General features: G+C 44.8%; 3 protein-coding genes across 3 annotated transcripts; all 3 read right to left on the bottom strand.

The window, feature by feature from the left end:
- Nucleotides 1-687: 687 nt before the first annotated feature.
- Nucleotides 688-9,581, bottom strand: wasf2 (WASP family member 2). The gene is made up of 9 exons (XM_085346050.1): nt 9,475-9,581; nt 8,219-8,384; nt 7,871-8,005; nt 7,580-7,733; nt 6,314-6,431; nt 6,050-6,171; nt 4,934-5,089; nt 4,169-4,638; nt 688-2,099 (listed from the first exon to the last, which is right to left on the bottom strand). The coding sequence occupies exons 2-9, from the start codon at nt 8,349-8,351 to the stop codon at nt 1,939-1,941; spliced, it is 1,449 nt and encodes a 482-aa protein (XP_085202176.1). The 5' UTR covers nt 8,352-8,384; nt 9,475-9,581; the 3' UTR covers nt 688-1,938.
- Nucleotides 9,582-11,611: 2,030 nt separating this feature from the next.
- LOC146609816 (putative methyltransferase-like protein 24) lies at nt 11,612-17,576 on the bottom strand. The gene is made up of 5 exons (XM_085346798.1): nt 17,253-17,576; nt 16,273-16,371; nt 14,559-14,695; nt 14,124-14,391; nt 11,612-12,146 (listed from the first exon to the last, which is right to left on the bottom strand). Exons 1-5 carry the CDS (start codon nt 17,574-17,576, stop codon nt 11,841-11,843), a joined length of 1,134 nt encoding a protein of 377 aa, XP_085202924.1. The 3' UTR covers nt 11,612-11,840.
- Nucleotides 17,577-21,525: 3,949 nt separating this feature from the next.
- ahdc1 (AT hook, DNA binding motif, containing 1) lies at nt 21,526-26,781 on the bottom strand. The gene is made up of 3 exons (XM_085346724.1): nt 25,570-26,781; nt 23,717-25,434; nt 21,526-23,254 (listed from the first exon to the last, which is right to left on the bottom strand). Exons 1-3 carry the CDS (start codon nt 26,779-26,781, stop codon nt 21,526-21,528), a joined length of 4,659 nt encoding a protein of 1,552 aa, XP_085202850.1.
- Between the last annotated feature and the right edge of the window lie 243 nt (nt 26,782-27,024).

Genomic DNA, 27,024 nt, shown 5'->3' with positions numbered 1-27,024 from the left:
TGGAGAGATTATAAATAGAAGCCTTTCACAGTGTAATGACATGTGATCCAAAGCCTGAGTTCATTTACTTGAATGTCTGCAAAGCAACATGTTCTATAATGTTGAGAGTATATTTTGCACATGTTGTTAAAGGCACTTTGAAACATACTGACAGTATGTTCGAGTTGCACAACCATTTTAAAAAAAAATTTTTTTTAAAAATGAATATTTTATACTGGTGAATAATAAATGATTTTTTTCTACCAAGTGACGTCATCCTTCTTCACTGCTAGCAGGGCTTTTAGTGCTTGTCTCTTTCCATCTCTCACTCTTTAACTCGGACCGCTGCTGCTGTTCCTGTATCTTAAATTATTTCGTGTTCGAAGCAATGGGCGATGTTATTACCGTCCTGGAGCACCCACTGCATCCTTGAAGCAGCCGTGGCATGAGAATGCGGCGATTATGCAAGAGGTTTCTCTCTCCTCCTACCAGTTTTCTGAAAATTTATGCAGTCAGTTCGTTTTCACACTCTCTACGCACGCGGCACCGAGGGCTATGAAAGGTGTCCAGCAAAGACATAAAGAGGATGAGTCACTGGAAGCCTGAGCAGAGCTTTTTTTTCCCCTCCTTCAAGGTTTAACCTCTCACTTAAGACATCATAGCACACACACCAAACACTGAACAGTCAGTGAAATTCACTCTCTTTATTGAACGAACTAATCATTTGGAAATTTAAGGCAGGAGAAGCAGATCTTTGGCTAAGCATGCCGTGTCATGGTGCATTAACACAGACAGACTTAAAAGAAAAGGCACTTTAAAAAAAAAAGTGGTCCACATTAAACAGTCAGTTCATTGGACTCATCATCATAGTTTTGGAGAAAGCTGACAGGAACCTGTATTGCTAACCAAATTAAGGCACAGACACTGAAATTCAGTATAAAAAGGCACTGTGATTAAAGCAACAAATTCTAGTTGATCCCCAGAAAATCTCAGAATACAATTGCAGGAAGAAAAACATAAGAAAAGTAAAATACATTAGCTAAAAAAATAACATTAAAAATAAAAATCAAGTTATTAATGTTAATTTCTGCATATGTTAAGTATGGCAAACTTATCCAACACTCCTGGTGTCTGACATCAGCCAATACCTCTCTCCTTATCTCACTGAATAATTAATTACTGAGTTTGTTTATGAGCTACAACCACAAGACAAAGGTTCTCATGAAACCACTTAAAAAACAAAGAAAAAGTGAGAAGACAAAATACAAAATGTAATAAAAACTGTGCTTTGGGATTTAAAGTGATTGAATTAATAATCCATAGATATAAACTTTACATCCGTATCACATAATCTATGAAGAAGCTTGTCTTTCCATCGATACATATAACTACTGTGAACTGAAGCTGTTGCACGTGTGTGTGTGCTTGTGTTCGATTTTACTCTCTATTATCTGTTGCCATAATGCACCACAGCCACTAAAAACCAGGCTTTAAGCCCTCAGCAAAGGATACCTGACTGTAACAGACACGCAGAGAGAGGCGGAGGTGATGCATTTAGGCACGCGCTCAGGAGAGACGTGCCTCACATCACATAGCGCTCTTGCATCAATAACAGCCGTGTGTCATCCAATGAGAATTAATGGCAAACTAGGACAAAACCAGACACGCTCGCTCCATTTATAATTCTGACATAAATTATTTTGAATATATACGTGACCGGATCGAGAAATGTGATTTGAAATTGGTCACAAGCAAATACAACATGCACACGTCCTCTCAAAGTGACCAGCTTTCACACAAAAAATACACAGACCTCTGTGCTGTTTGTACTTGAAGGCTGGAATCTGAATGGGAATGCACAGGTGTTTTCTAAGACTGAGGAAGAAAACAAACAAACAACCACACACACACAGACAGACACAAACACGCACACGGTAGTGAGAGGAAAAAGGATGGCGATCAATCGGACCAGTCATCGTCCTCTCCGAACTCGGAGGAGTCGTCCTCGCTGTCGCTGCACTCCACGGCGATACGGCGCGACAGGATGGCGGCCACATCGTTGCCGAAGTGATCCCTCTTCTCCTGCTCCCGCTGTTCCTCCACCTTCCGCAGGTTGAAACCTGAAAGCGTGTTAAACGATTTAAAGGCGTGTTCAACATCTGAGTAATCTTTATCCAGCTTAACTCTGTCATTATTTAGGTCATTCATAGAAAAACGCTGTCATCACTGACTATCAGGGTAATCAGGGAGCTGGCAGATAGTAGTCACAAATCATGTATGGCACTTGAAGGAAAGAGTCCACATACTCAATACTTAAAATGCAGTTTTTAAGTATTTAATATCATTCGAGACCAGCACACATTGTCTTTTTAAAAGCTGAACGTGTTACCTAAGGTCCTTGACTTAATTAATTACAGCTCAGTGGCATAATTCATTTCCTCCTCTGCCCTCTTCCCTGCTGTGCTGATACAGAGACATACTGTTTCCAGATAATGGTTTGAGGCGAGTGGGAGTTGACTGCAGCGTTAAAGTCTACAACAAATCAACTAGTTTAAGATAAACAGCTCATAAAGCTCAACAATAACACATGATTAGCATATCATTTTGTATGTATCACAGGATGATGAGAACCGTATGGTTGTGAAGAGGGAGTATCAGTTTGACTGCAGAGCTGGAGGAGTCAAGGACATCACACTTATTTATGTAAGCCGCAACATGTTGTGGAGAAAATACTCACTGCCGAGTGGAGAAAACAAAAAACAAACCCAAAAAAAACCAAACAAACCATTCAGGGTTTTGAAGGACTTTTCTTGTCAGCAGCCTTGATTCAAATTAATGGTTAAAACGCTCAAAATAGCCACTTTATTCACCTGCTGTTAATGTAAATGTCTCATTAGCCAATCACATGACCGTAACCAAAAAACATTTACGTGGCACAGCTGTTGATGCCAGAGTACTTCAGAAACTGCTGATCTACTGGGATTTCCCCAAACAACCATCTCTAGGGCTTAAAACACTGAAGAAATGTTTCCTGGTCTGAGTTTTGATTTCCGACTTTGGGCCCGTAATTACCAGCCAATCGTTATTCAGCACAGTCTAGCCAAGTACTGTTGCTGACCATGTCCATGTTCATGACCAGAGTGTAACACATCATGTCACAAAGCTCAAATCATCTCAAACTGGCTTCTTGAACATGAGTTCACGGTTTGTAGGTCCCCGTTTTTTGTTTTTTTTTATGCATGCCACTTTGTTTATACTCCTGCTCAAACGTATCACACTGTTTCACTCACTGACAGCTGGGAGTAAAAATGTGTCAAAAAACAGCGGCAGGCAGCAGGGACCAAATTAAGTAGTAAACATTGCAGGATTCAAATTTTTTTTTCTCCAATCTGCTTTGTAAATGTTTCGCAAGTAAGGGAATGCACAGACAAAGTAAATGGTGACATGTCAGTGTGCACAAACGCAGAGCATATATCTTCTTTACTCTTTGGTAGTTCAAGTATTGTGTTAGTGCTTAAATCTTTATCTGAGAAACTAGCACTGATAATCACGTTTTAGAACAATAGTGGTGTTAAAAGAAAAGGGTGTGCATATCTCACTGCTAGATGTCAGTGGATTGCAGTCAACTGATATCTATTTTCTCACATTTCCCAATTCAAGTGCATGAATTAAGCTACGGTGGCTGTTGTAGGACAAAAACAACAACTCTGGAGTGTTTTGTTCAGAGGGAAAGTGTGCTTTTTAAGACTCTTTAACCATGTCAGCTGTTTGAAGATGAGAGGGCTGCATGTCTAATCTCCTGCCAAGAAGTAATTTTGAAAATACCAGGAATAAATAAGCATGTTTTTGCACTTTTTCCTGATTTACAGCCCTGACTTCAATTTAGGAGATGAGGCCTGATGTGAGGAGGAACAGATGATGCTTTATTTAGATGCCACTGCTGTTGTCTCTTCATGTTTTCATTACTTTGGTGAAGGGGCCCTGTTCTCCCGTGATAAAAGATAAGTCTGATCTTTTATATCTTGATTCTGACACAAATTAAAGTTTGCGACACAAGAACGCCTACAAGTTAATTCTTCATGGTTCGTTATATATGTATGTTTGCTATGTGTTGCATGTTTTATTTGTTTCCCATGTTTGACACTTTGGTCCGGCCCATGAGGCCCGAGGTGTTCCTGCGGTGCTTTACCTTGTCGGATGGCCTGCAGCAGGTCACTGCGAGCGTCACTGACGGGCTCTGGCTGAGGTTTGGGAGCAGAACAGGCTGTTACCCCGCCAGAAGGTGGCGGACGAGGAGCAGAACTTTCGAAAGGTGGTGGAGGAGGACCGGGGGGAGGCGGTGGAGGAGGTGGTGGCGGTGGACCCCCGCCTGCAGGCATAGGTGGTGGAGGAGGGATGGCGGACATAGATGGGGGAGGAGGGGGAGCAGGTGGAGCGGAAGAGGAGAAGAACGGAGGGGGAGAAGGTGGGGTGTCAAAGCCAGAGGGAGGTGGGGGAATCCCAAAACCAGAAGGTGGAGGAGGGGGAGGAGGTGCAGGGGGAGGAGAGAGACTTGGGCGGGAGTTGTTCGGGGAAGAAGCATTGGGGGGAGCTGGGGGAGGGTGGCTTGGACTCAGCATGCTGACACGCTTCTGGGTGGGTGCTCCATCGTTACCATACCTGTAAGTGATGGAGAGGAAGTTGGAGGTATAAAGGATAATATAAACGGCATAATGGAGCCTTCACTTCCCTCCATTAACCTGCAATTTGTGTGCAGCTGCTTCCAGAGCAGCTCCTATTCATTAAAGAATCACAAAGTCAAAGACTATAATCCGTTTAGCTTCAGCTCAGAAGGCGCGTATAGGATTTCAGTGTAGCTGTACGTGTGGCTGTACTTTCACTACATGTTTGCACGGGTGGTGGTGCAATGTGTGGAGCATGTGTGGGCCGGTATGAATGATGTTACAGTACTTACGCCATGTCCGGAGGCGGAGGAGGCAATTCATCGGGACCGGGAGGAGGAGGAGGCGAGCCAGGATCATAAGCATAGGAGTTTGTGCTAAGCTCAAGGCTTTCAGAGTTGAAGCCCTCCCCAGATCCAATACTTCCATTCAGGCCCTCAGAAGAATTCCTTATAAGAAATGAGACATCGCTGTGAGCCCAAAAATAAACCAGACCACAAGTAACAAATAATAAGAAACACGGACGTGACTAGCATTTTGTGCTCAGGCCGCATCTGTTTATGCGCATTTATAACAATTTCATAGACGTGCCAAACGCATTTTAAAGCAGCAGAAACAGATTGTTACACAAAGTGTTGAGAGAGAATAGCTTGTTCTTCACCTATACAGCTTGTCAGGAAATCGGACTTTTTCTCCTTATCAGGCCTGCTGTCAGGCTGATGAAACACTGCAGGAGCTGAATCAGCAAAACTTCCCATTTTGGTAAAAAGAATATAATCCAAAACGAGGAATTTAGGACTCTTTGATGTTATTATAATGGGTACTATTAACTAATTTGTGCACATATATCTGTTGTATTCATTCTTTTAATTATAATATATATTAAAATTAAAAAACAAACATATACACACACACACACACACACACACACATAAAAGTATGCAACAGTATTAGTACCATCAAGAACAGGGCCCAGTGTGACTCACACATTTGTTTACTGCAATTTTCCAATGACGGCCAGCTCTACACCCAACCCCCCGAGAACATTTTCTGACAGGACATACCATCCAAACCACTGTGTACAGATCCAGTGATAAAAGGGGAAAGAATGAGCAAAATAATGTCTCATCTGTTATTTTACTTTGTAAAGAGAAACAATAGATTTTTATTGTATTAATTAAATGATTTATAAGATGCTTGAAATCCACATTAAAGCCTACTGGGTATGTCAGGGCTCAGAGCCACTGCAGCCTTGTGGATGACGCTGGATGAAAATGATTGATGTTTTGTGATGGACTATTGTGAAGATATTATTTTACTATAATTCGACTTTGATGGTTTTTGTTCTTTTGATTCCTGGTCAGTGTTAATGACTGATAAACAAAAAGGAGGCATCTCAGAAAACTTACATCAAGTCAGACTTTGGTACAACAAACTCCTCTCCCATCTTACGCCGTTCCCATTCATCCTTTCTGGTCTTGATCTTTCGAGGATTGAGGGTCCGTTGGTTCAGATGGTCTTTCTTTTCCTTCTGCTCATTAAGGAGACGGTTTAAAAAGTGCAAGATTAGCACTGGATTCGAACATTTTCATGTGATGTGACTAATTGTAGATTGCTTTTACTTGTGTAATGACTCATGTCTTTGTGCGTATGAGGGTGTTTAGGAGTCTCACTCTGTGCTTGCGTTTCTCCTTCATGATGTCCTTGGTGTCCTGCAGCATCTTCTCCTTCCACAGGTCAAAGAAGTAGGAGGAATCGGTGTAAAACTTTAGGGCCTCCTTCCCGTCGTCTCTGTAGACAACAATTTACAGACATTAATAATTATTTCTAGGTATCAGTTGCACAATGTGCCATCTTACAAGTATGAAAAAAAAAAAACAGTGTTAGTTAAAAGATGGTTATCTGGCATGTGTGTTAGTCTTAAGACGCCAGTAAACTTCCCTTTTTAAAAGAAAACTTCACTAAAAATACATTAATGTCTTTAGTCACATCCAGATCACACCGCACGGATAAATCATTGTCCGTAAAGAATGATCCGAGTCAAATTATCACCACATTTACATTCAAACCAGGAACAGCTCTACACATTACATTTAACATTGCCTTCTGATTATTCACACTTCAGATGACATATGACATATCGTGCCTTGTAAATGATCTACACTCACAGATATCTTAGCTTGTGACTAAAGACGCTTTACATGCATCCATCCGTCCCTTTTTTCCCCCACTTATCTAGGCTGGAGCCTATCCCAACTACTACACAGCAAAAGTCAGTGTACACCCTGGACAGGTTGCCAATCAGGGCTCCCACAGAGAGACAACGATTCACAGTCACATTCACACCCACAGTTGATTCGTAATCAACAATTAACATGAAATGCATGTCTTTTGACTGTGGGAGGAAGCCGGAGCAGCTGGAGAGAACCCAGGCAATGGTGCTAACCACGACACCGCCATACTGCCCTCTGGGGTTATTTCCCACAGAATATCTTTCCACAATCAATTGATTGGTGGGTTATTTAACAGCAAAAGCAACAAGTGTGGCTTGTCAAACAGCTGCCAGAATTAAAACCCCAAAACTGCCTGGACTTAAAGGTGTTACACACTAAAAACAAAACAACAGGGAAAACTATGGCGTCGACACCATAATTCTCTAGGATTTTGTAACGGCGTACTATGCGTTTTCTAGTGTAAAACTGCCATTCGTGTTAGACTGAGCCTCCTTAAATCAAACCTAATACTGCCCAGACACCTCCGAGACCCTCTCCTTGATAAGAAGCACATGTAACAGGGGTAAGCTTAAATAATGCACATTACAAGAATCTCCCATGCATGTGTGTTTCCATATGGGCACATGTGCTTGCACGTGTTCTTGTTATTCACTGCTGGAGCTGCTGCAGTGGGTAAATATGAGCTTGGCCTGTGCAGCATCTTACCGGTATACGCTGAGCTGGTTGAGCGGTGGAGGAGGATCGCAGGTCGTGTAAGTGTCTTGTACAGGCATTGGCAGAGATGGCCTGGTGAAGAGCTGCTGGTCCTGGGTCAGACTGCTTTTAAAAGCCTTCTTTGCAGTGATTCCATGCAAAGAAACTGAGAGAAACAGACCGGCAATGTTTTAAACATGTATTGTGTTCATTAGATTCTCTGCAAAGGAGGTTTCAAACCAATACTCTACACTGATACCAGTATAAGTAGTAACGTTAACAGTAAAATGTGCAAGTACATACCCTCCTCTTCTTTGGGGTCCAGCTGGGTGACTTTAACCTGCAGGCGATCCACTCTTTCTCCAAGCGAGCTCACCCTGCCGGCAAATTCTCCAGCCTGAACAAACAGCTCCCCGAACACGTCCTCTGCATATTTGCCTGCACGCGTGCACACACACACACACACACAAGTTTCTCACTTGCACCAATTAAAGGATTTATCTCACGCATGCATAGCCAATGAAAATTCACATCTACATAAAAATGCATTAACTTTTTTTTTAAAACAATAAAGATCCATGTAATACATATTCATAACTGCTCATTAACCATTCATACACACACTGACACCCGAGCATATCAGAAGCTTACTGAGGCTGCCGAGCTGGCGGATGATGTTGGCCAGGCTTATGTTGGTGACACATTCCAGCTCACTGCGGATGTTAGAAGGAATGGGATGGCGACAAATATGCCGCGGCTCTATATTCCTCGTCACCAGAGGCATGGTGGGGTGTGCTGGGGGTAGGGCAGCCCAACCCTGTTGGAAAAGGAGAGGTAGGTCAGGGGAGTGAAAAACATATAAATGTAATCAAATTAATATTCAATTTTACTATACTTTTGCACCCAATGAGCACCTATTTTCATTATGACACGACTGTGAACTGGTCCTAAATAAGTCACATGAGACAGACGCCTACAAAAATACACTGACCCAGACAGAGCTAAAGCAGAAGCAAAACTATGCCTTCGCTCCACCCATCGAGCATGCACCACCCACCCGGTTTAGAGTGGACAAATCTAAAATGTCCAAAATAGCAAAGAGCAGAACTAGGTGGATTTGTGATTTCCGCACTGCTTAGAGCAGTGGAAACACATCACGTTATTTTAAACAGATTAGTCAGGGCAGCCGTGTGAGCTCACGCAGTGCAGTAACTCCACAGTGTCCAGACTGAATAAGATAAGCAAACGACAGTTCCTATTAAGGGGTCAGAGATTTGCAGTGACTGCAGACTCTCCCTGCTTTCAACACAGTGCGGCCTTGATTTTGGTTTACTCTCTAAGTACACCCTGTTTTGACTGCTGTTGCCCATTGCAGCTGCCTAATTACAAGTTTTTTCCTGTTGGTGGTGAATCATGGCATAAATGTTACTGTGTGTAGAAAAGGAAAGAAAAGGAAAGCGGGAAAAATGGAGGGTCGCTACCTTCGTACCTCGGGATGTGTATATTATTACCAAGCTACCTGGAGGATTTAGTGATTAATCATGAATGAAGGAATGCGTCCATTTCAGGCTTAGAGGCTTGTTCGTCACTGACAGGTCGCCCACTCTGCCTTTGACAAAGTGCTATTAGCTAGCTTTACTGCACTTTTCCCCCCAACTTTACACCGAGCTCCTAACTTTCTCTGACGTGAGTAAATACGTGGTAAAAAAAAAAAAAAAAAAGACGGGTTACACTTTTTTTGCGCCACTAACTTAACTTAAATGGAATAAATGTAACTTGGGATCTCGGCCTTCTCAGAGCAGGAAGTAACTTCTAGGCGTCTCTTATATCGAAGGAAAAGCCAAACAAACGTACATTTACGCCACTCGCTTAAACAAAACAACACACAACAAAGACATTTCACTTACCGTCAAACCTGGTAACCTTAGGCGTCTCTTTATACAGCCCTACAATTGTTATTGTCTCAAGATTTTTCTTAAGAAATGTTGTTCGGTACTGTATGCGGGACCGAGCTAAACAGATCGCCCAAGTCCCGGGGTTGCGAACTTCTGATTGGTCGAGCGGCGGAGTTCTTTGAAGCTGATTGGCTGCTGGGCCTGTCACCTGCTATAACCGAGAACAGGATGTGGAAATTGCAACGTAAAAAGCGCAACTCCACCCAAACTAGTGGCAAACATCTGTCCGCAATTTACGTAAGAGAGGGTGGAGGCAGCGGCACATTCCAACGTGCGCTCAAGCGAGTTGGAACGCGTCCGAGGAATGACTGGCATTAGCTTCCATGGATAAAATGTGCTGTGGAGAAAAGCTCATACCGACAAGCAGGTTGTCCAGTAAGCCTCGGTGAGTGTTAAGTGCCTGCTTAACCTCAGCTCAGCCCGAGCAAACTGCAGAGCTTCAAGTTAGCGTGCATCCAGGGAAGACTCAATCACATAGAAGTTGGCGTCACGCCTGTGAATATGTGGTGAATACATTTGAGACAATGTGGTTATTTTAATGTTGCGATGGGCTTCATCTTGCGGTATAGTGCTCACATTTGTTTTGGCATATAAAGTTAACACTGTTACACCCAGCTTCTTTTGTTTTCCTTCATAGATCAAGTGTCCATACAATGTGGTTGGAGGAAATAGACTATCAAAGTAATTTAATTGTTGCACGCTTGTAGACTTTTTTTTCTTTTTACTTTTTTGTGCTGTTTCCCACTATCAAGTCCATGTAAATACCGCACGTAGGTTGATGTGTGCTTCTCTCAAATTATTAAACACAACCTTAGAATACACTCATAAAGACATTAAACCTTGTCATTTGTAAACAACCACAGATTCCAAGATCATCAGTACAAACAATTATATGTGAGTACAAGTTATTGAGATGTGTCACCACTTTGCCAAGGCCTGGAAGAAGCCCCGAACTGTCACCCTCAGTGACAGGACACTGGTTAGGATGTTCAGGAATAATCCAAGAACCACCGAGGCTCAAGCCTACTGCGATCTGGAAACTGCAGAAACACCAGTGTCACTGTCCACAGTGAAGCATCACCATGGACTGAGAAGGTGCTTACCAAGAAAGAAGCCCCTGCTCCAAAATCTTCAAGCTCAACTTAAATTTCCAACTGCCCACATGGACAAACCAAATACCTTCAGAAGAAAGGTTTGATGGTTAAGATGGTCAATGGACAAGATGAAGTTTAAGCTATTTGGTAAAGTTGTAAAGAGTAAAGTTGAGGCTCTCAAACCAAACAACACTGTACTTGTACCAGCGGTTACGGATGATGGTGGCAGCGTCATGCTTCGGGCTGTTTGTTGCCAGTGGTACCATCAAATTCTTCAACTTCACCTCAAATCAACAGCTAAACGGTTGAAACGTGGACAATATTGGATGTCTCAACAGGAAAAATCATATCAAACACATAACGGTTTTTGGAATGGATAAAGCTATAATAAATATAGGAAAATATGGGTGAATATATAAAACAAATTGTGAGATAATTCTTTTTAATTCAATTCAGTTTTATTTATATTGTGCAACATTGAAACAACAGTTGCCTCAAGGTGTTTATCTTCCACAGGACACAAATTATAGGTGCTCTGACACACCTGACCCATTGCATTACAACCAGTCACTAACAGAGTAACCCTTATTTGGAATTTAATGTGGTGTAAATTCAGGTTTTAAACTGCAACTTGATTGTTTTCCTCTAATACATCATCACAGTATACACACCCAGTTTACGATAAAAGCTCTTCTTCGATGTAAAATTTTATTGCACGTATAAGTAATTAAGGCTTACAGTGATGTACTCAAAGAAGTTAACCTGTTGGATCAGACTCGGGTCAAAGGGTTGCATTTTGGGATTCATTGGTAAAAACAAAACAAAACACAGCTTTATGGTACAACTGTAAAATAAAGAATAGTCTGTCAGACAGTTGTTTTGCATTCAGAAATAGTTGGAACATATATACGTCCTTTGTGACACAGTACAGTCTATATGAGTTGAAAATAGTTGTTATTATTTGGCCTCTAACTTGGTTAAAACAACAAGCCCTTCTTCTTCTCAGTATTTGGATACAAGAAAATGCTGTTTTAAACATAAATACAGTTTCCATTTCAGAGTTGGCTGTACCCTTTAGCTGCAGATTTCTTCATGTCCACTAGAGGGAGTTGTCATGTGAAGAACTGTGTATGCCTGAAATCCCAGGAAAAACAGGAAACTTCACTAGCTGCTTCCCCCTCTTTGGATAATGTGTGCGCAGCTTCATCCAGCAGTGTGTGAGTCTCAGTGTTGTGTGTTTACCCAGCTGAGTGTGTAGGAGCTGTGAGCATTTGCTACTGTCTGTTTAAGGACACTGTGACCCTCTCCTGCAGAGCTGTGAACCAGCTTGAGTCCACAAGCTTGAAGACCTTGAAGGACACTGAACCAATAGCGGAGCACTTCCTCATCCCTTCCGCCCACCTCAAACCCTGCCCACTGCAGGTGCACCTTAGCAACAAGATGGTGGACATTCTGTAGAGTTCCTGCCTCGATCCAATTCTGAAAAACGCGCCACTCGCCGCTTAGCAGGTCAGCATACAGGAAGTGAACCTAAGGAGAAGAAAGAACAGAGGAAAGTACGGCTCTGGTCTAGCACCTCCCCACCCTCCCAAGCACATAGGAAGCCTAAGTTAGCAAAACACCAGATACAGAACAAAGCAGGCTTTTAGCAACAACAGAAAAGACACTGATTAAGTCAGGAACAGAATTTCCTGTCAGCATGCAAAAGCACTGTAAAAAAAAACGGCTTTATCAGCTGATCTGAATTGGGATGGTACTGAAATCAGCTCAGCTTTACTAAGAACAATTCCCAGCACCGTCTATATGTTTAATGATAGTTTATTAGGATATATTCATGCTATGAGGGGGGCTGTGGCTCAGCAGATAGAACAGGTCTTCTGCCAATCCCTGCATCCCCTAGTCTGTATGTCAAACTGAACCCAGAGTTTCGCCCGATGCATCCGTTGGAGTGTGAACATATATGTGAATGGGTGACCAGGCTTGTAATGAGAAAGTGTTCTGAATGTTCAAAATATCAGTTCATTTACCATATTACTACTTTCCATAGTGGCCCTGCTGCTTTGTAATCATACAATCATATACAGTCAAATATTGATTAATAGAATTATTAGCTGCAGTTCTTGGAGAAATCGCTTGCAGCTCACTTGCAACTGTTGAAAATACATCCTTACAAGCTAAAAAGTCACAAAATAGAACAATACGTAAAATGTTGAGTCTGTTGCCCTCCCCGTTTAGCATGCAGCAGAAATTAGTACTAGGAATTTTAGCCCACTCTTCTTTGAAGAGTAGTTTTAATTCAGTCACATTGGAGGGGTTTGTAGTTCTTAAGATGCTGTTCCGGGTTCTTTTGTGACCTCCTGGATGAGTCGTTGATGCGCTCTTGGGGTAATTTTGGTAGACCGGCCAATCCTAGGAAGGTTCACCACTGCTCCAAGTTTTCTCCATTTGTGAATAATGACTCTCATCATGGTTCACTGGAGACCCAAAACTTTAGAAATGGCTTTGATATGCGTCAATGACTTTGTTTCACAGTTGCTTCCTTAGATTGTGAAGTGAACGTGTCATGTTCACTTCACTTTGTTAGACAGGCCGTATTTAAGTGATTTTTTTGATTCAACGGGTCTGAGTGTAATCAGAACTGAGTGTGACGAGTAAAATTGAACTCAGCTTTCACAAAAAATCTGGTTAATCACAGTAGATTTAATTAACAGCACTGTCGGTCATAAATGTCGGAACAACTGAGCCACACAGGTTTAAAAGCTGGCAATGGCAGCCACTTGTGTAGTCTGCGTCATGGGCTCTACATACTTGAACCAAATTTGGATCAAACTGGAGGCAATCAGGCACTGAAGCAGTCAGAATTGATTTGCTTGTCCAATCAGGGGGAAACAATACATGAAACCTCTAATTAAACACATGAGCAGTGTCCTGAGTTGTCCAAACATCTTGTGCACCACGTTTGGTTATTTTTGGATGAAATCTGAATAACAGAAAGTCAAAAGTGTTAACAAATGCAACAAATGTGCACGGTCTGTATCAATCTCCTCTGCGTCATCCACTGAATCCAGACAGCTGTGTTCGAATTTTCCTTGTCCATCTAACAGCGAGAAAGTTTAGCCCCCCCCCCCCAAAATTTAACCCACTCATTTGATCATTTCTCCACCTATGGTGGCGCTATTGCTTACATGAAGCTATTGTATATTTTAATTCCATGCTGTGGCACTAAGTAGTTATAGATGAACGTATTGGAATGCTTGCTATTCTGTCACCCCGCATATAATCAAACTCCAGGTATGCAGTTCCCTCTTGTGGCTGCAGGAAGCAATTGGGTGATTCATTCACTTAAACTGTTGCCATGGTAGCCAGAGATGGCGCAGAGCCCTGTTGCTATGGGAACATCTGAGTAAAAGAGCTTTCAGGGTATGTTGGGGTGAAAAGACTCTAAGGTATGTTTGTTTGGCACTGTTTCTCTACATTTCAGTGTGTGTGCATGCGTGCGTGTCTTACTGTGTGATGTCCCAGAGCTGCCATGATGTCTGCCAGTGTCTGAGAAACACCACCCGGGTTTCCTCTCCTCTTGTGCGCGCGCTTCTTTGGAGCTCGCCACTCAAGCCACATCTTGTGCTGGCTGACCACGCCTCCATTGCCATGGTTACTAGCCAAACTGTTGCCAAGGTGACCACCAGATGCATTAGAGTTGCTGGGATCAAAACAGTGTATTTCACATCCCAGCCCCGACACAGTCTTCAGAAAGTCTGCATCTCCCCCATCCATGCTACAGAGACAAAGACAGACATATAAAGACAGGAAGGAAGGCAAAGGCCGTTTGAACATTATTGCATGCATGATTAAATATGCATTGCATTGTTTATTCCAACTGAACCGGTGATAAGAATGCATAGCAGCACGTGCATTGACATAAGGCTCAGACGAGTGGCACACCTGAAGGAATATGCGACACACGTTTTGTGTGTAGCTGGAAGGAGCCAGTCCTCAGCACACAGCAGCCAATGGGCTGGCGCTGCAGGGCTCTGTGCTGGCTGAGCCCGCCCTGGAGATAAAACCTTGGAGCAGTTCATCTGGGGACAGACAAGAGGAAAGAGTCACATAAGACGGGCTGGATGGAGGTCTGGAAACAGCGCGACACAGAATTAGCATTCAAATGAGAAGAGGGGAAGCTAAGGAAGGAGAAGTTGTTCAGAAAAGTGGCCAGAATTGTGTAATTTGTGAGAACATTGCAGAGTCATGGCTCGAAATAACTTTGAATAAAACAGAATTGTTTAACGATAAACTCATAATTTGATAGCGGCTGTTTAAAAAGGCCACACGTGAGATGCTTTAATTTGTTGCTCTGAATAATTAACGGGGACTGTTTCTGCTTTTGTCTTGTTTTCTGTCACATATGCTGCTCCTGCTTTGTGCTCACATTAAGCACGGTGAAAGTTTCAAGTCATGCAGTCAGGGAAAGTTTAAGGTTTCAAACAGCTCTGTTGTAATGTCACCGACTGGCTATCCTTATACAGTCATCTCAAACACTGATGCCCCACCCACCTGCAATTCAAAACACTTTGTGAGGGGCAGCCAATCACAAGAAAGCTGGCTCTAAGTGAGACACAGAAGGTGAACTAACATGCTTCCCTGAGGTATAGTATGAAATACATAAGAATTCATTTAAGTCTGAGAATAAAAACATGGAGCATTATCAAGCCCCTTTAAATAATACCAAACTAAATCAGCACACTAGGAGCAGTTTTTTAAATTCTTCCATATATAACTTTCCTTCCCAGTTCTCCAGCACTTGGTGTTGCGTAAGTTTTGTCTCTTGTTTGGGAGTTTCCTGTCTGGAACAAAAAGTCCTTACTGGCTCCAGATATGGTAGATTTCTGCTGGCAGCATATTGACAGTGCCTGACTGATCATATTACTGCTATGTTAACCCCCCACACTCGACTGCAGTCAAAGAAGTGTAGTAGTCAAAAAAGTGAAGTTGCTTTTCTTTATTGATTTCTGTTAAGGCTTGGCAAGGTCTAACTCCTGGCTACAAAAATGTGAAGCCCCCACTGAGCTGGAGTGCAGCCTTCAGGGAGTGCGTTATTTATTGGACCAGTGGTTTCCAACCTAAGGGCTGGGACCTCTCCAAGGGGTCAGAAGATAACCCTGGGGGGGGGGGGGGGGGGGGGGGGGTGTCATGAGACCAGATTTTTAAACAGACAGGAAAGATGAAGAAAGCCGTCTGCAAATAAAAACCTGATTTTTCTTCCTTGACTTTTCTCGTGAAATATAGCAGACACTTTTTAAAGGGTCACAAGCCAAAAGTTTGTGCATTCGACATTCGATGTGTATTACTGCACATACAAGTCCTTTATAACTTCAAGTTGTATTCATCCTGTTATTTCTCATTGCTTATCTGTAATCTTGTGAAATGTGTGTTATGCTGTAGGCTTACTATAGTCTCATTGTTCTACAGTCCCGTAAACGGTTAAAAAAATTACCAGACTTCAGGTTGCATTACATAAAGTAAATGATGTTAGGGAGTTTTGAAATCACTCTCAGACATTTCAAACCCTCTGATTATTTTTGCTCTTTCAGTTTCGGATAACTTTGTGAAGGAAACATTTTTCACTGCAGCATTTTGGATGGTGCTCTGCGCAGCCTACCTGTGGCCTTGTGATATATGAGATGATTCGATTGAGCTCTGTTGTGAAGGATGGCTCGCCTGCTGCCCACAGCTGCACTTCCAATGCTCTGGGTCCCACCTGGGAACATGCATGACATGTATATTTATATATACTCCAGCGCAAGGAATACCAACACATCCAAGAGAATTCTGAATGTGGTTAAATAATGTATAGGAATAGCAGTAAAGTGTGCGAGTGCCCAGGTAGGAGTGCAGAGGAGCCAGGTCACAGGCACTGACCTCCGTCCTGCTGGTATTTGCCTAAGGCGGTGTAACATACAAACACACGTTTGCACACACAACCCCACCATCACCATCAATCTGCACCCCACCTAACTCAGAATGAACCTTTTGGTCACCATGGCAACCTCTGTGGGGAGCGTGTGTGTGTGTGTGGGGGGGGGGGGGGGGGGGGGGGAGGAGGTGATGATTCACTAGAATGAGTCAGAGTTTAGCCTTGGGCAGATAAAGAGACAGTGAGAGAAGAGCAGAGTGAAAGCGAGAGGAGTGAGAGGTGAAGAGGGGACAGATGCACCTACACACAAACACAGATGGAGGCTGTAGCACTCTGCAGCTGAAGGGCAAAGACAGAAAGACGGGAACAGCTGTCATCTCTCTCTGATGTGGGGTCAGCGCTGAGCTGCGCCCCCTGCCCTCACCTGTCCCATCATGCCTGTAATCATGCAGGGAGTCGTGCACAAACTGGCCCAGCATAATAAATGAACTGGATGAGGACGCCACAGCAGCAGCAGCAGGGTGGCAGTCCTGTTGAATCCCAGTGATCCCAGTATCTGTCTCCCACTTAGTTCATTTTTTAAATTATTTCTAAACTTCATTCATAAATTTAATATATTGGTAATTTAAGTTAAAATTAAAAATGCAAGTCATCCCAAAACATTTACACGTGTACTATAATAAAACATTCCACGCATAAACTTATTTCCCTACTTCTTTACGAACCTGGCGCGAGTGCATCTCGTTCTCGTCCTCGTACGCTCTTGCCCCCTCCCCCCTCCTCTGCCCGTCGTCCACCTCTGCCTCCTCCTCAGCCACACCGGGCGTCCCCCGATGCCGTGAGCTCCGCTTCGGTTGAATGCTGATAACGGAAAAGGCGACCCCTCCGTCCCGCTCCTCTAACCCCATCCACACCCGCGTGACTCCAGGTAAAAGTGACCCGACGACAAGGAGCTGGAGCGCGAGGAGAAACGGTGGGATTAAGAGGAGTAGTACTCCCGAGCGGAGGGAGACACCGCAGCGGCCCCTCCACGGCGCACAGGTCCGCATACCTCCACTTCCGCGACGGCTCCGGCGAACATCTCCGGCGCTGTGCCCTGTGATTTAACTTTTTTTTTTTTTTTTTTACCCTTTTTTTCGGTTTTCCTGGAGGGCAGAGGAAAGTCCCAGCTGAGAACTCCCCTCCTCCACTTTCCTCCGCGACCTCCTCCTTCTCGTTATCCCCAGGGGAAAGTTGCTGATGACGAAGCGCATTCCTCGGTCAGCGGTGGCCTTATTGACACAGTGACCCCCGCTTTATTTAACCTATAAGTAACTAGGTTATAATTAACAGGCATGTAGGATTAAAGAAAAACACCATTTCGTTTTTATAATGGGCAAACAGGCCACCTCTACCGTAAAAATAAATGCTTTATTTATCAAAAAGATGACCAACTACTGATATTCTTCCACCATACCAGTGTGAGTCATATAAATTTATTATTAGGGTATTAAAAAATATTGAATAAATAAATAAAACTCCAGGCTGTCATATTTAAGATGCACAATCACTGCCTGTGGTCTGTACTTTTATTGAAGTTTGGAAAGTTTATACTAGAACTCTAAATGCTCATTTTGCTCCACATTAATGTCCTAGGCTACTTGGCATCAGAAATCTTCATATTCTATACATCTATTTATCACAAACCATACTTATCGGTGTGTTAACCCAGTTTTAAGTAATTTTAGGTTCTTTCTTGTATGCTGGAGTATAAATACAAAATGAATGGCATCTGAGTAAAATGATGCAATTATATAAATGTGTTTCCATGATATAGTTTAGGACATTTTCATTAATAAACCCCTAAAATGTCCACAAATATGCTAAATAATAGAAATGGATGGCTTCTAGTGTTACCTCTGCTTAACTTGAGAAATTATTGTACCGATAATGACAGATTATTGTTATTAGATTTGCTTCTGGTGTGGGATGAAATTGGCTGCGATTTTCCCTAAATTAAACACACACAAAAACGAAGCAGTTGCATATAAATGAAATTGCAGTGTTTTATAGAAATGCCACACAAAAGAAAAGTCTGAAAGAGAGCTGTCGCTCTGCACCATCCCCCTCTCGGTCTGTCATGTAATGTTGTTGACAGTTCGTGCACCCTTCCACCATACAGTGGAATGTCACAGCAAACACATTTCCTCCGGCCATGTCTGAGTCTATTTAGTCAGTCTGTTGACAAACTGTACACAAAATGCAGCCAGTAAACTTAGCCCATCTGCTTTCTTTCTCTCTAATTCTCTGTCTGGCATGCACATGCATATACACAAGCTGCAGATGTACAGTATTTGCCGTATAGTAGCAAGTTTCCCTGCGAGGGCATGAAATAGGCATGGGTTCCTTTCCTGTCAGCTCTCTCCTGTACCAGCAGTCTTTGGTTGCTTGCTTTAAAACATTTCCTTATTTGGATGAATTGTGAAACTACAATTTTGCGCATTTTTTTTGTTTTGTTTTAATGGCTTTAAGAACCAATTCAACACCTTTTTCTGATTTCCTCAGTCTGGTTTCTTTCTTTTCCCTCCAACGTATCCTCCCCTGCTCTCTCCCCACCATCTATTCCTCTCCTCCCCTCCCTTTCACTCCCTGTCGAATTGTGTCCTTGAGTGAACTCGCTCGCTCGCACACTCGCTCACAGTCCCAGACAGCCTGGGCAAAGCCCAATACTCAGGGAGGCTCTAAAACACAGCCACACACAAACACACTCACACCTCCCCCCTTAATCCGGCAAAGAAGCTCAATGCTATAGACGAGATTACCAATGGCAAGAACAGAATGTGTATTTAAATATTTTGCACCTCAGATACATACATGATATGTAACAGACAGATATACAATTTATTTATTTTTTTTCATCACAAAAACCACCAAACAACACAAGACCACAGAAAAAAGAAGGGAGAGAGTGAAAGAAAGAATTAGGCCCCGCCAAGACTTTGGTGTCTGGGAAGCTTCACTCCTTTTGACCCCACAGGCACACACACGCACACGCCCATACACGCACATGTAGGCACACGTACACACAAAAACATGCATGTCACACGAACGCAGCCGCTCCGTCTCAAACTCACACAGAGAAAACAAGAGTCTCTTTGGGGCCGTTGTGTAATTTCAATGTCTCTTTCCCTTGTAGTTAAAACAGCAAAACACAGGATGTTAAGTCTCCATGCTGCAGTATCCCCAACCCCCCACCCCTCCCTCCCACCCACCCCACAGAGCAGAGAAACCATGGCAGAACGCAGAGGAGGGCAAGTTGATGATGGGCCTTCACAGCGAAAGAGAGGCCCCCTGGCTTGGAGCTGGAGTCATATGTACAGATGCTGGTATTTCAAGAGCAGAAACTGATTGAGTCCACTTTTTCTCTTATGGGACACAACACAAGGAGTGCACAGAGAGGGACATTTGCTAGGCTTATGGCATTTCAAAAGTTGATTCGGGCTCAGATGCGGTTCGAGTTTGGGCACAAGACAGAAATGCAGAGCTGAGAGCAGAACACAGTTGCTGGTTTAGCAGAGGAGGAGAGAAAACAGGGGAAATAAACACAGAGAGAAAGAGCGAGTAGTGTGATCTTAGTTTGCCCACATTGCAGATACAGGGAAAAAATAAAATAAATAACGCAAAGATTTGGTGAGTTAGACTTCTAAGGGAAACAGAGTCCTCCATGTATCACAGCAGGACTCCAAGGGATGAGGAGATAGGTTTGTCTTTGTCCGTCAGCGTCTGGTATTCATCTGTCAGCTCCTCCTGGCCGTTCCCTCATTCCAGCGTGTGAGTGCGCACACGTACGACTTCATGTGGTCATGTTTAGGTAGTGAACAAATCCGCGCAAGCGTGTCTCGCGTTTGCGCGTGCGTGTGCATTTGTGTATGTGCATGCTCGAGTACGTGAGTTGATCTTGATTGTCAGTGCTGGAGAATTAAAGCTTTAACTGTCCAAAAGCTGGCAGCTAAATTCTCACCCTTCATTTCGCAGTCCCTCACAAAGAAGTCCCCTTAAAAAAAGGAAAAGAAAGAAAAGAAAAAGAAAAAATGTTTGCAAATCTGTAAAAGCTTGAATCGAATGCACCTGAAAGGAAAACGGAGAGAGGGAGAGACAACAAGAGATCAGAAGAGACAATAAAAGTAATATGAGACACTTTCTATTAAAAAAACAAAGATTTTTAGGATATTTTAGTCAGAGCGATGTGTCCATTTTGATGAAAATTGCACTTTTGCATTTCAGCCTAAAGATAAATATATGGGGTTTAACAAGCTAGAGAGGTTTTGAAATACAAACTGCAGCAAAACACATTCAAATTCACCTGTAACCTCCATTAAATTGGCAAAAAGAATGTGCAAATGTGGTTCTAGAGAGTGTGCAGAGCAGGGCTCAAACATGCAACTTTGAACCCATGTCTTTAGCATTGTTTGGTTTGGTTTGAGACCATCCTACACCCTTTTTAAAGTATTTTGTATCTTAGATCTAAAAAAAAGAAAAGAAACAATTTTATTATTGATGTCCTTTCCCCCCATTAGCTCAAAAACAGATTAAAGGTAGCGTCTTTTACTGTAAAAGTTGCTTGGCACAAAATTGCTCATGCACACAGATATAAGCTTCGCACGACGAGGCTTAAATTGTTTTTGATGGGTTATTACTAAAAGGTGACCTGTTCCATTTATCATTGGACAAAAATACTGTTGTTAGTGTTGCTCTGCAAATAAGTGCTATCAGCACACATCGTCTTTTAAGCTGCCTTTACTGTTGGTGTTCTAGATACACTGAAGATATGAATTGGCCTTTTATGATCATGTTTATGGGGTAAATCTAATAATAACAAAACAGTAATAAAAAAAAGATTTTGCTTCTACATCCAGTTGAATATTATGTAACATTCATTGCTTAACAGTTTATGGATCTATTTATGCATTTCCACCCTTTTCCATACCTACGTTGTCCTCGACAGTCACTCACCTGCCGTTACAGGCTTGTGACGCTGAAGCTGTCATCACCGGCTGGGTCCAGGAGCTGGCACAGCACCCCGCCACCCTGAGCCGCCTGGGAGGGGTAGCGGTGTCCCATGCCTTGGTAGGATTGCTGGGGCACAGAGTAGCCACTAGTGTCCTCCTGATGGGGCGAGGAGTCCAGGGGAGGTTTGGGGTACGGGGAGTGAGGCAAGGGCCCCTGCCGATGGCCCGTGCTCATGGCGTGGGAGGTCATATCCCGCTTGTGTGGGGTAATGGCGGCGGGAGGGCTGCGCTCCTCATAAAGCATAGGTGTTGCATGGCAATGGAGGCCGGGGCTGGGGTTGGAGTGTGTATGCGAAGGGAGGTGGGTGTTGAGGTTGGTGTGTGCATTGAGGTGGGGTTGATTGTTGGAGTGCGAGAGAGGGCTGCTCTGTAGGTGCGATGTTGGATGCGTGTTTGTGTGTGAGCTCAGGTGGGGCTGTGTGCTGGGATGATGTGCGTCGTGCGGAGTTGGAGTCAGATGTGTGTGCGTGTTTGCATTTGGGCTAGAGAGCGAATTAGCCGGTGTGCTCCCATGTGGACTTGCGTGCGGGTTGCTGTGTGCGTGCACAGCTGTATTTGAGTGAGCGTGTGGGCTTGGGCTGCCGCTGTGCGATGTCTGTCCGTACCAGTAGGGGGAGCTGCAGTAGCTGGGCGAGTCGTACTGCGAAAACTGGGGGTCTTTCAGAGGGGGGCGGTGCGAGGGACTGAGTGCAGTGCCGCAGTGGGGTGTTAGCCGTGGTGAGGGGGAGCAAGAGGGGGAGAAGGTCCTGGAGGGGACAAGGTGGTAGGACTGGTGTGGAGGAGGGGTGGGCTTGGGTGGATAAGGGGGAGAGGAAACACTGGGTGAGAGGGAAGAGGAGGATTCTCCAGGGTATAAGGCCGGATATCGCTCCTCAGAGGATGGTGTGGAGGGGTGGGCAGAATAGGGGGAGGGGTACTCACAGGGGTCCTGGAGGTAGCTGGAAGGTGGCGCAGGATTAGGAGTGGCCAAAGGAGAAAGGCTGCTACTGTCTCCACTGTAATAATCCAGCCCTTCCTGAAACAGCCCGGACCCCTCTGGACCTACAGCAGACACCGCTGGTCCCACCGCTGACGTAGACGCAGCCTTGCCCCTCCCTTTGGATCCCGCTGGCCTCTCCCTCTGACAGGGAGACAGACCTCCTCTGCCTCCTCTCGACCCCCTGCCCCGTCCTCCGACCCCTCCGCGCTTAGGTCCAGGAGCAGGTGTTGGTGAGGGACTGGATGGGGAATCAGAGTGCAAAGCAGAAACTCCTTCTTTTTCTAAATGTGGCTCAGTCCGTTTCCTGCGACCGCGGCCGGGTTTGTTGGTCCCCCCGCCCTGGAAGAGGACATTCTGGCTCCAGTTATAAGAAGGTCCCGAGGCACTCTCATGCCAGTCCATCATCAGCTTCTCCAGGCTGGACAGACTTGACTGGCCCCCTTCTCCACTAACAGAAACAACCTCATTCTGTTTGTACGTGCCACATGTGGAACTAGGGCCACTATTAGTGGCTGTGGAGCCAAGATGTGAAGAGTCAGAAGAAGATTCTGACAAACTTTCAGGGAAAGGTTGTCGCTTGGCCTTCTGGGGGGTGTAGTTTGAGATATCCAAGATGTCTTTGGACTCATTGGATCCATATTCACTATAGCCATGGTACTGAGGTCCAAAGCTGTCTGTTGACCAGCCACTGTAACCTTGTCTGAAAAAAATAAATAATAAGAATACCAACATGTATTATACAATAAATAAAAACACTTAAGCAGTATTTGTGCAAAAGAGTTTTCACTGCTCTTTGTTGCAGTTTCACAAATCAGTAACAGGAGAAATCTCAGTGGCAGGCTATGACAGTGCACTTGTAAGCTGGGTAAGGATGAGGAATATTTAGCCAAAATTTTAATTTTCACAAGGCGGGCATTGTGAGAAATGCCCGCCTTATATTGTGAGAAATATAATCATCAGACGTGATCGGGTTTTTCAGATATCTAAAAGCCTGATTTGCACCTTTTTTTTGTTTATTGTCAAATAAAATATTTAATTACCTACATTTACATTTAAGTTTCATTAAAACCAAGTCAAATGTTTGTGTGATAATTTAAGATTTACTTCCATTAGTTAATGTAGGATTTCTTTTAATGACACCTGAGTGGTAGAAGTGATTTACCTGAAGTTCCACTGATTGGGGTTGTATTGTTTGTAACCCTCTAGGGAGGAGGAGCTGAAGGGGCTACTTTTGGCCACAGACATGTATCCTCCTCCAGGTGACGTCGGCCCTGTTGAGTCCCCCCGCATTGCAGAGGAATGACTTGCACTTGGATATCCACCGTAGCCCCGCTTGGCTGTGGCTTGATAGCTAGAATAACCCATTGGACCGACAGGGTTGGCCTTGCCAATGTTGTTACCAGACCAGCTGCAGTCTGAGGATCTCTGTGGCACCACAGGAGAGGAGCAGGAGTAGCCAGAAGAGTAGTGGCCATAAGAGGCGGGATGGGGGGAGCTAGGAGAGTGTGAGAGAGATGGAGGAGTGGATTTAGGATAGGTAGAAGTGGTGGGGGATGTTTGGGCAAGGCTGGCATAGCTATATGGAGGCCTGCTTGAGGAGCCAGGTGTCTGGCCTGAACCCTCCGCCCCAGAACTTGCACCCTTAGTGCTCCACTTAGAGAATGCGGTAGACCAGTTGTGACTGGTAGCTGGGCTGGATGGCTCGTATCCAGGGGTAGATGAAGCTTTGCGGGGGTCAGACTGTGCGGAGGAGATGTCCAGCAGGTCCGAGGAATCATCAGAGTCGAGCAGTGATCGGAAATAACCAGCGAAGAGGCCTTGTGAGTCCTCCCCAGCTGGCCCAACCCCTCTGCTCCCACCTGGGCTGCTGTAGGCACCTCCCCGTCCAAGCTCACAGGAGGAGAAGCCCCCCCTTGGAGTTCCACAGAGCTGATACCCACCCAAGCCTTTCTGTTTATCCATAGGTCCCTCTTCACCCCAGCCACCTGCCCCATTGGGCCAGTCTTGCCCCATGGACACCCCACTCCCTTTGAATGCACCATTTTTTTTCATACGTCTCCTCCTGACTATTTTCTCACCCCCAGGCACTGTTCCTACTACACCGCCTCCTCTGCCCACCCCACCTCCACCCACACCCTTCCCTCTTTTCCTAGGTAATCCATGCTCAGACAGGGGGCTCAGTTTCCGCTTTTTTCCGATAGATTCAAAGAAGTCACTGAAGGTGCTCTTATTACACTCTCTGCCTCCGATCCCCCCTGCTGCTCCTCCTCCCCGTCCAACACCTCCTCCTCTGCCACCCCGTGGGCGTCTAAACCCAGTGAGCCGGTGGAGCAGGGTGGATATTCCAGGGTTTTCTGAGGGGGTATGAAAACTTTCTGGCTCACTAGGTGTCCAGCAACGAGGGGGGGAGCAGCGGCCAGTCACAGGAGGCTGGCGGTTTAAAAAGGCCAGTTTGGAGAGAACATCCCCATATTCGGTTTTCACATCATTCGTGTCATTAACATAGGATGGATAAGGATAAGGGAGTTTAGTCCGTCGCCGCCTTCGGGGCTTCTTGGACTGGTCTCCATTACCACCAGGGTTCCCAGCATTTGGAGGCTCCCCCTGTATTCCTGGCAGGGGCTGTTTAGGCGGTCGTCCCCGCCTGCGTTTGAGGATAACAGGGAGCTCTCCGGGAGGGAACATCACCATCACACTCTTTCCGTTGTTTTTCATTCGGAGGAGCGCAGTTGGCTCTCGGGCTGCCTCTGAGCCCTCCACGTTGCCATCATTACTCTTTTCCGTCCCCGTGATCGTTTCCAGATTAGAAATTTTGTAGCTCTTCTGTCGCCGGCTAAGGCTGACTGGAATGCGTGCCACTTTGACAACAATCCTCCTCACCTGTAAAGCAGACACAAAGGTAAAACAGCTGCGACAGCAAATTGACTCAATGTTCATTAGTGAATAATATGACGTTATATGTAATGTCAAAAAGAAGTGGTGATGCAGCGATATGTGACTAAAAAATAAACTTACACCAACAAAACGCCCACGTCTGCCATTACTGGGAGGACATACCCTCAACTCCGCAACGGGTTCCTCCTTCATCGTTAGCAGAGATCCAGGGATTGTGGGCATGTTCCCAAATGAGAGATGAGGAGTAGCGTGATCGTGGATAGCCTGGGCTGCCTGACGCTGTTTCATTACACTTTTAGGGCCTGCTTTATGAACAGGTTTCGTTGAGGGCCTGGACCTGGATTTAGGTCCAGGTCTATAGCCGAGTCTGGGACCAGGTTTAGGTATAGCTTTAGGAACAGGTTTAGGTACAGTTAGAGCAAGAGCAGTGTCTGTGTGACTGGTAACTGCAGGGAGAACAGCCTCCACAGATGAATGCTCTTCTTTATCACCAACTGCCACCTCCTCCTCTTTTACCCTCCAGATCTTTTCCTCTAATACTTCCTCATCCTCCTCTCCTCCCTTTTCCCTCCCTGCTTTTTTTTCCCCATCCTCAATGCTTCTGCGGAGGCGTGAGGATTTGCGCAGGTGACAGGGAAAGCGGGGACGTCCAGAGCTACGGAGTGCATACTTTTTTTCTGTCTCTATGGGAAGTGGGGAGGAGTCAGTGTTTGAGTTTGGACCAGCAGGGACTGGACAAAATGTTGAGGGCACGTCTGTCTCTGCAGTTCGGACCGGGGCTGCCAGCTGATTGGTGGAGGCAGGATGATTGCCTAGCGCCAAAGACAAGGGCTGCGGTGAGTGTATGGCCTCTGGTGTAAGAGATTTGGAGAGTTCTGGCCCTACAGAAGCTGCGTGTGAGTTCACATCCGTGAGTCCACAGTTCTCCATATTTGCATGAGAAAAAGCCTGTGCATGCACATCTGGGTCTATGTGTGTTTGCATGTTTCGAAACGTCTCTGCAAACGTATGTGTCTCAGCAGTCGTGTGAGTCTCTGTCTGCCGCCGCCGGCAACTGCTGTGCCCCAGCCTCCTCTGAAGATGGAGGCCGTTGGCCAGGGCAGACGGAGAGGAGGAGGGAATGTGGTCGGATGTTACCAGCGTCAGTCCATCATGAGAAGGATCCTGGAACCCCCCCTGGAGCGTGAGCTCCCTGGTCCAGAACTCCGCTCCTTCGAGCGCTTCAAGCTCCTCGAGCCCCGGCACACACCCCTTTTCTTCAGCCCGAGCCTCACCACAGCCCACTGGAGCCCCAGTTTGGCCTGAATGCAGGTGATCTGATAAGCTACTCATTCAGGACACAGTTTTGCTGGCACTGAGGCAGGGAAAAGATGGATGTTTTCAGATTTATGTAAATGGGTATTTCTTCTTTGTAGCTGTCGTCCTCTAACAGCTGGCAAGAAGACTCAAAAACCTAAAGACAGATACGAAAACAATATTACCAACTGAAAAGTAAGCCCATAAATATGTTAAAACCTCCTCCTTGAATTTAAGACATTTAATCCAAACCCCATGAGTCTCCCCACCCCCAAAAAT

The sequence above is a fragment of the Diplotaxodon limnothrissa genome, linkage group LG22, assembly GCF_057381915.1.
Source record: "Diplotaxodon limnothrissa isolate DT_005_m linkage group LG22, D_limnothrissa_male_GT1.1, whole genome shotgun sequence".
NCBI lineage: Eukaryota > Metazoa > Chordata > Actinopteri > Cichliformes > Cichlidae > Diplotaxodon > Diplotaxodon limnothrissa.
The sequence above is the reverse complement of the archived record's forward strand: the minus strand, read 5'-3'. Positions and strand labels throughout refer to the sequence as shown.

Coding starts and splice junctions, on each gene's coding strand:
- LOC146609816 (XM_085346798.1), bottom strand. CDS start 17,576: ATGCGGACCTGTGCGCCGTGGAGGGGCCGCTGCGGTGTCTCCCTCCGC. Junction 14,696..16,272: donor CATATATCACAAGGCCACAG/GTAGGCTGCGCA, acceptor GTCTGTCCCCAG/ATGAACTGCTCCAAGGTTTT. Junction 12,147..14,123: donor CAGCTCTGGGACATCACACA/GTAAGACACGCA, acceptor TCTTCTCCTTAG/GTTCACTTCCTGTATGCTGA.
- ahdc1 (XM_085346724.1), bottom strand. CDS start 26,781: ATGAGTAGCTTATCAGATCACCTGCATTCAGGCCAAACTGGGGCTCCA. Junction 25,435..25,569: donor GACGTGGGCGTTTTGTTGGT/GTAAGTTTATTT, acceptor TCTGCTTTACAG/GTGAGGAGGATTGTTGTCAA. Junction 23,255..23,716: donor CCCAATCAGTGGAACTTCAG/GTAAATCACTTC, acceptor TATTTTTTTCAG/ACAAGGTTACAGTGGCTGGT.
- wasf2 (XM_085346050.1), bottom strand. CDS start 8,351: ATGCCTCTGGTGACGAGGAATATAGAGCCGCGGCATATTTGTCGCCAT. Junction 5,090..6,049: donor GTACCAAAGTCTGACTTGAT/GTAAGTTTTCTG, acceptor ATTTCTTATAAG/GAATTCTTCTGAGGGCCTGA. Junction 2,100..4,168: donor GCTGCAGGCCATCCGACAAG/GTAAAGCACCGC, acceptor ACACGCTTTCAG/GTTTCAACCTGCGGAAGGTG.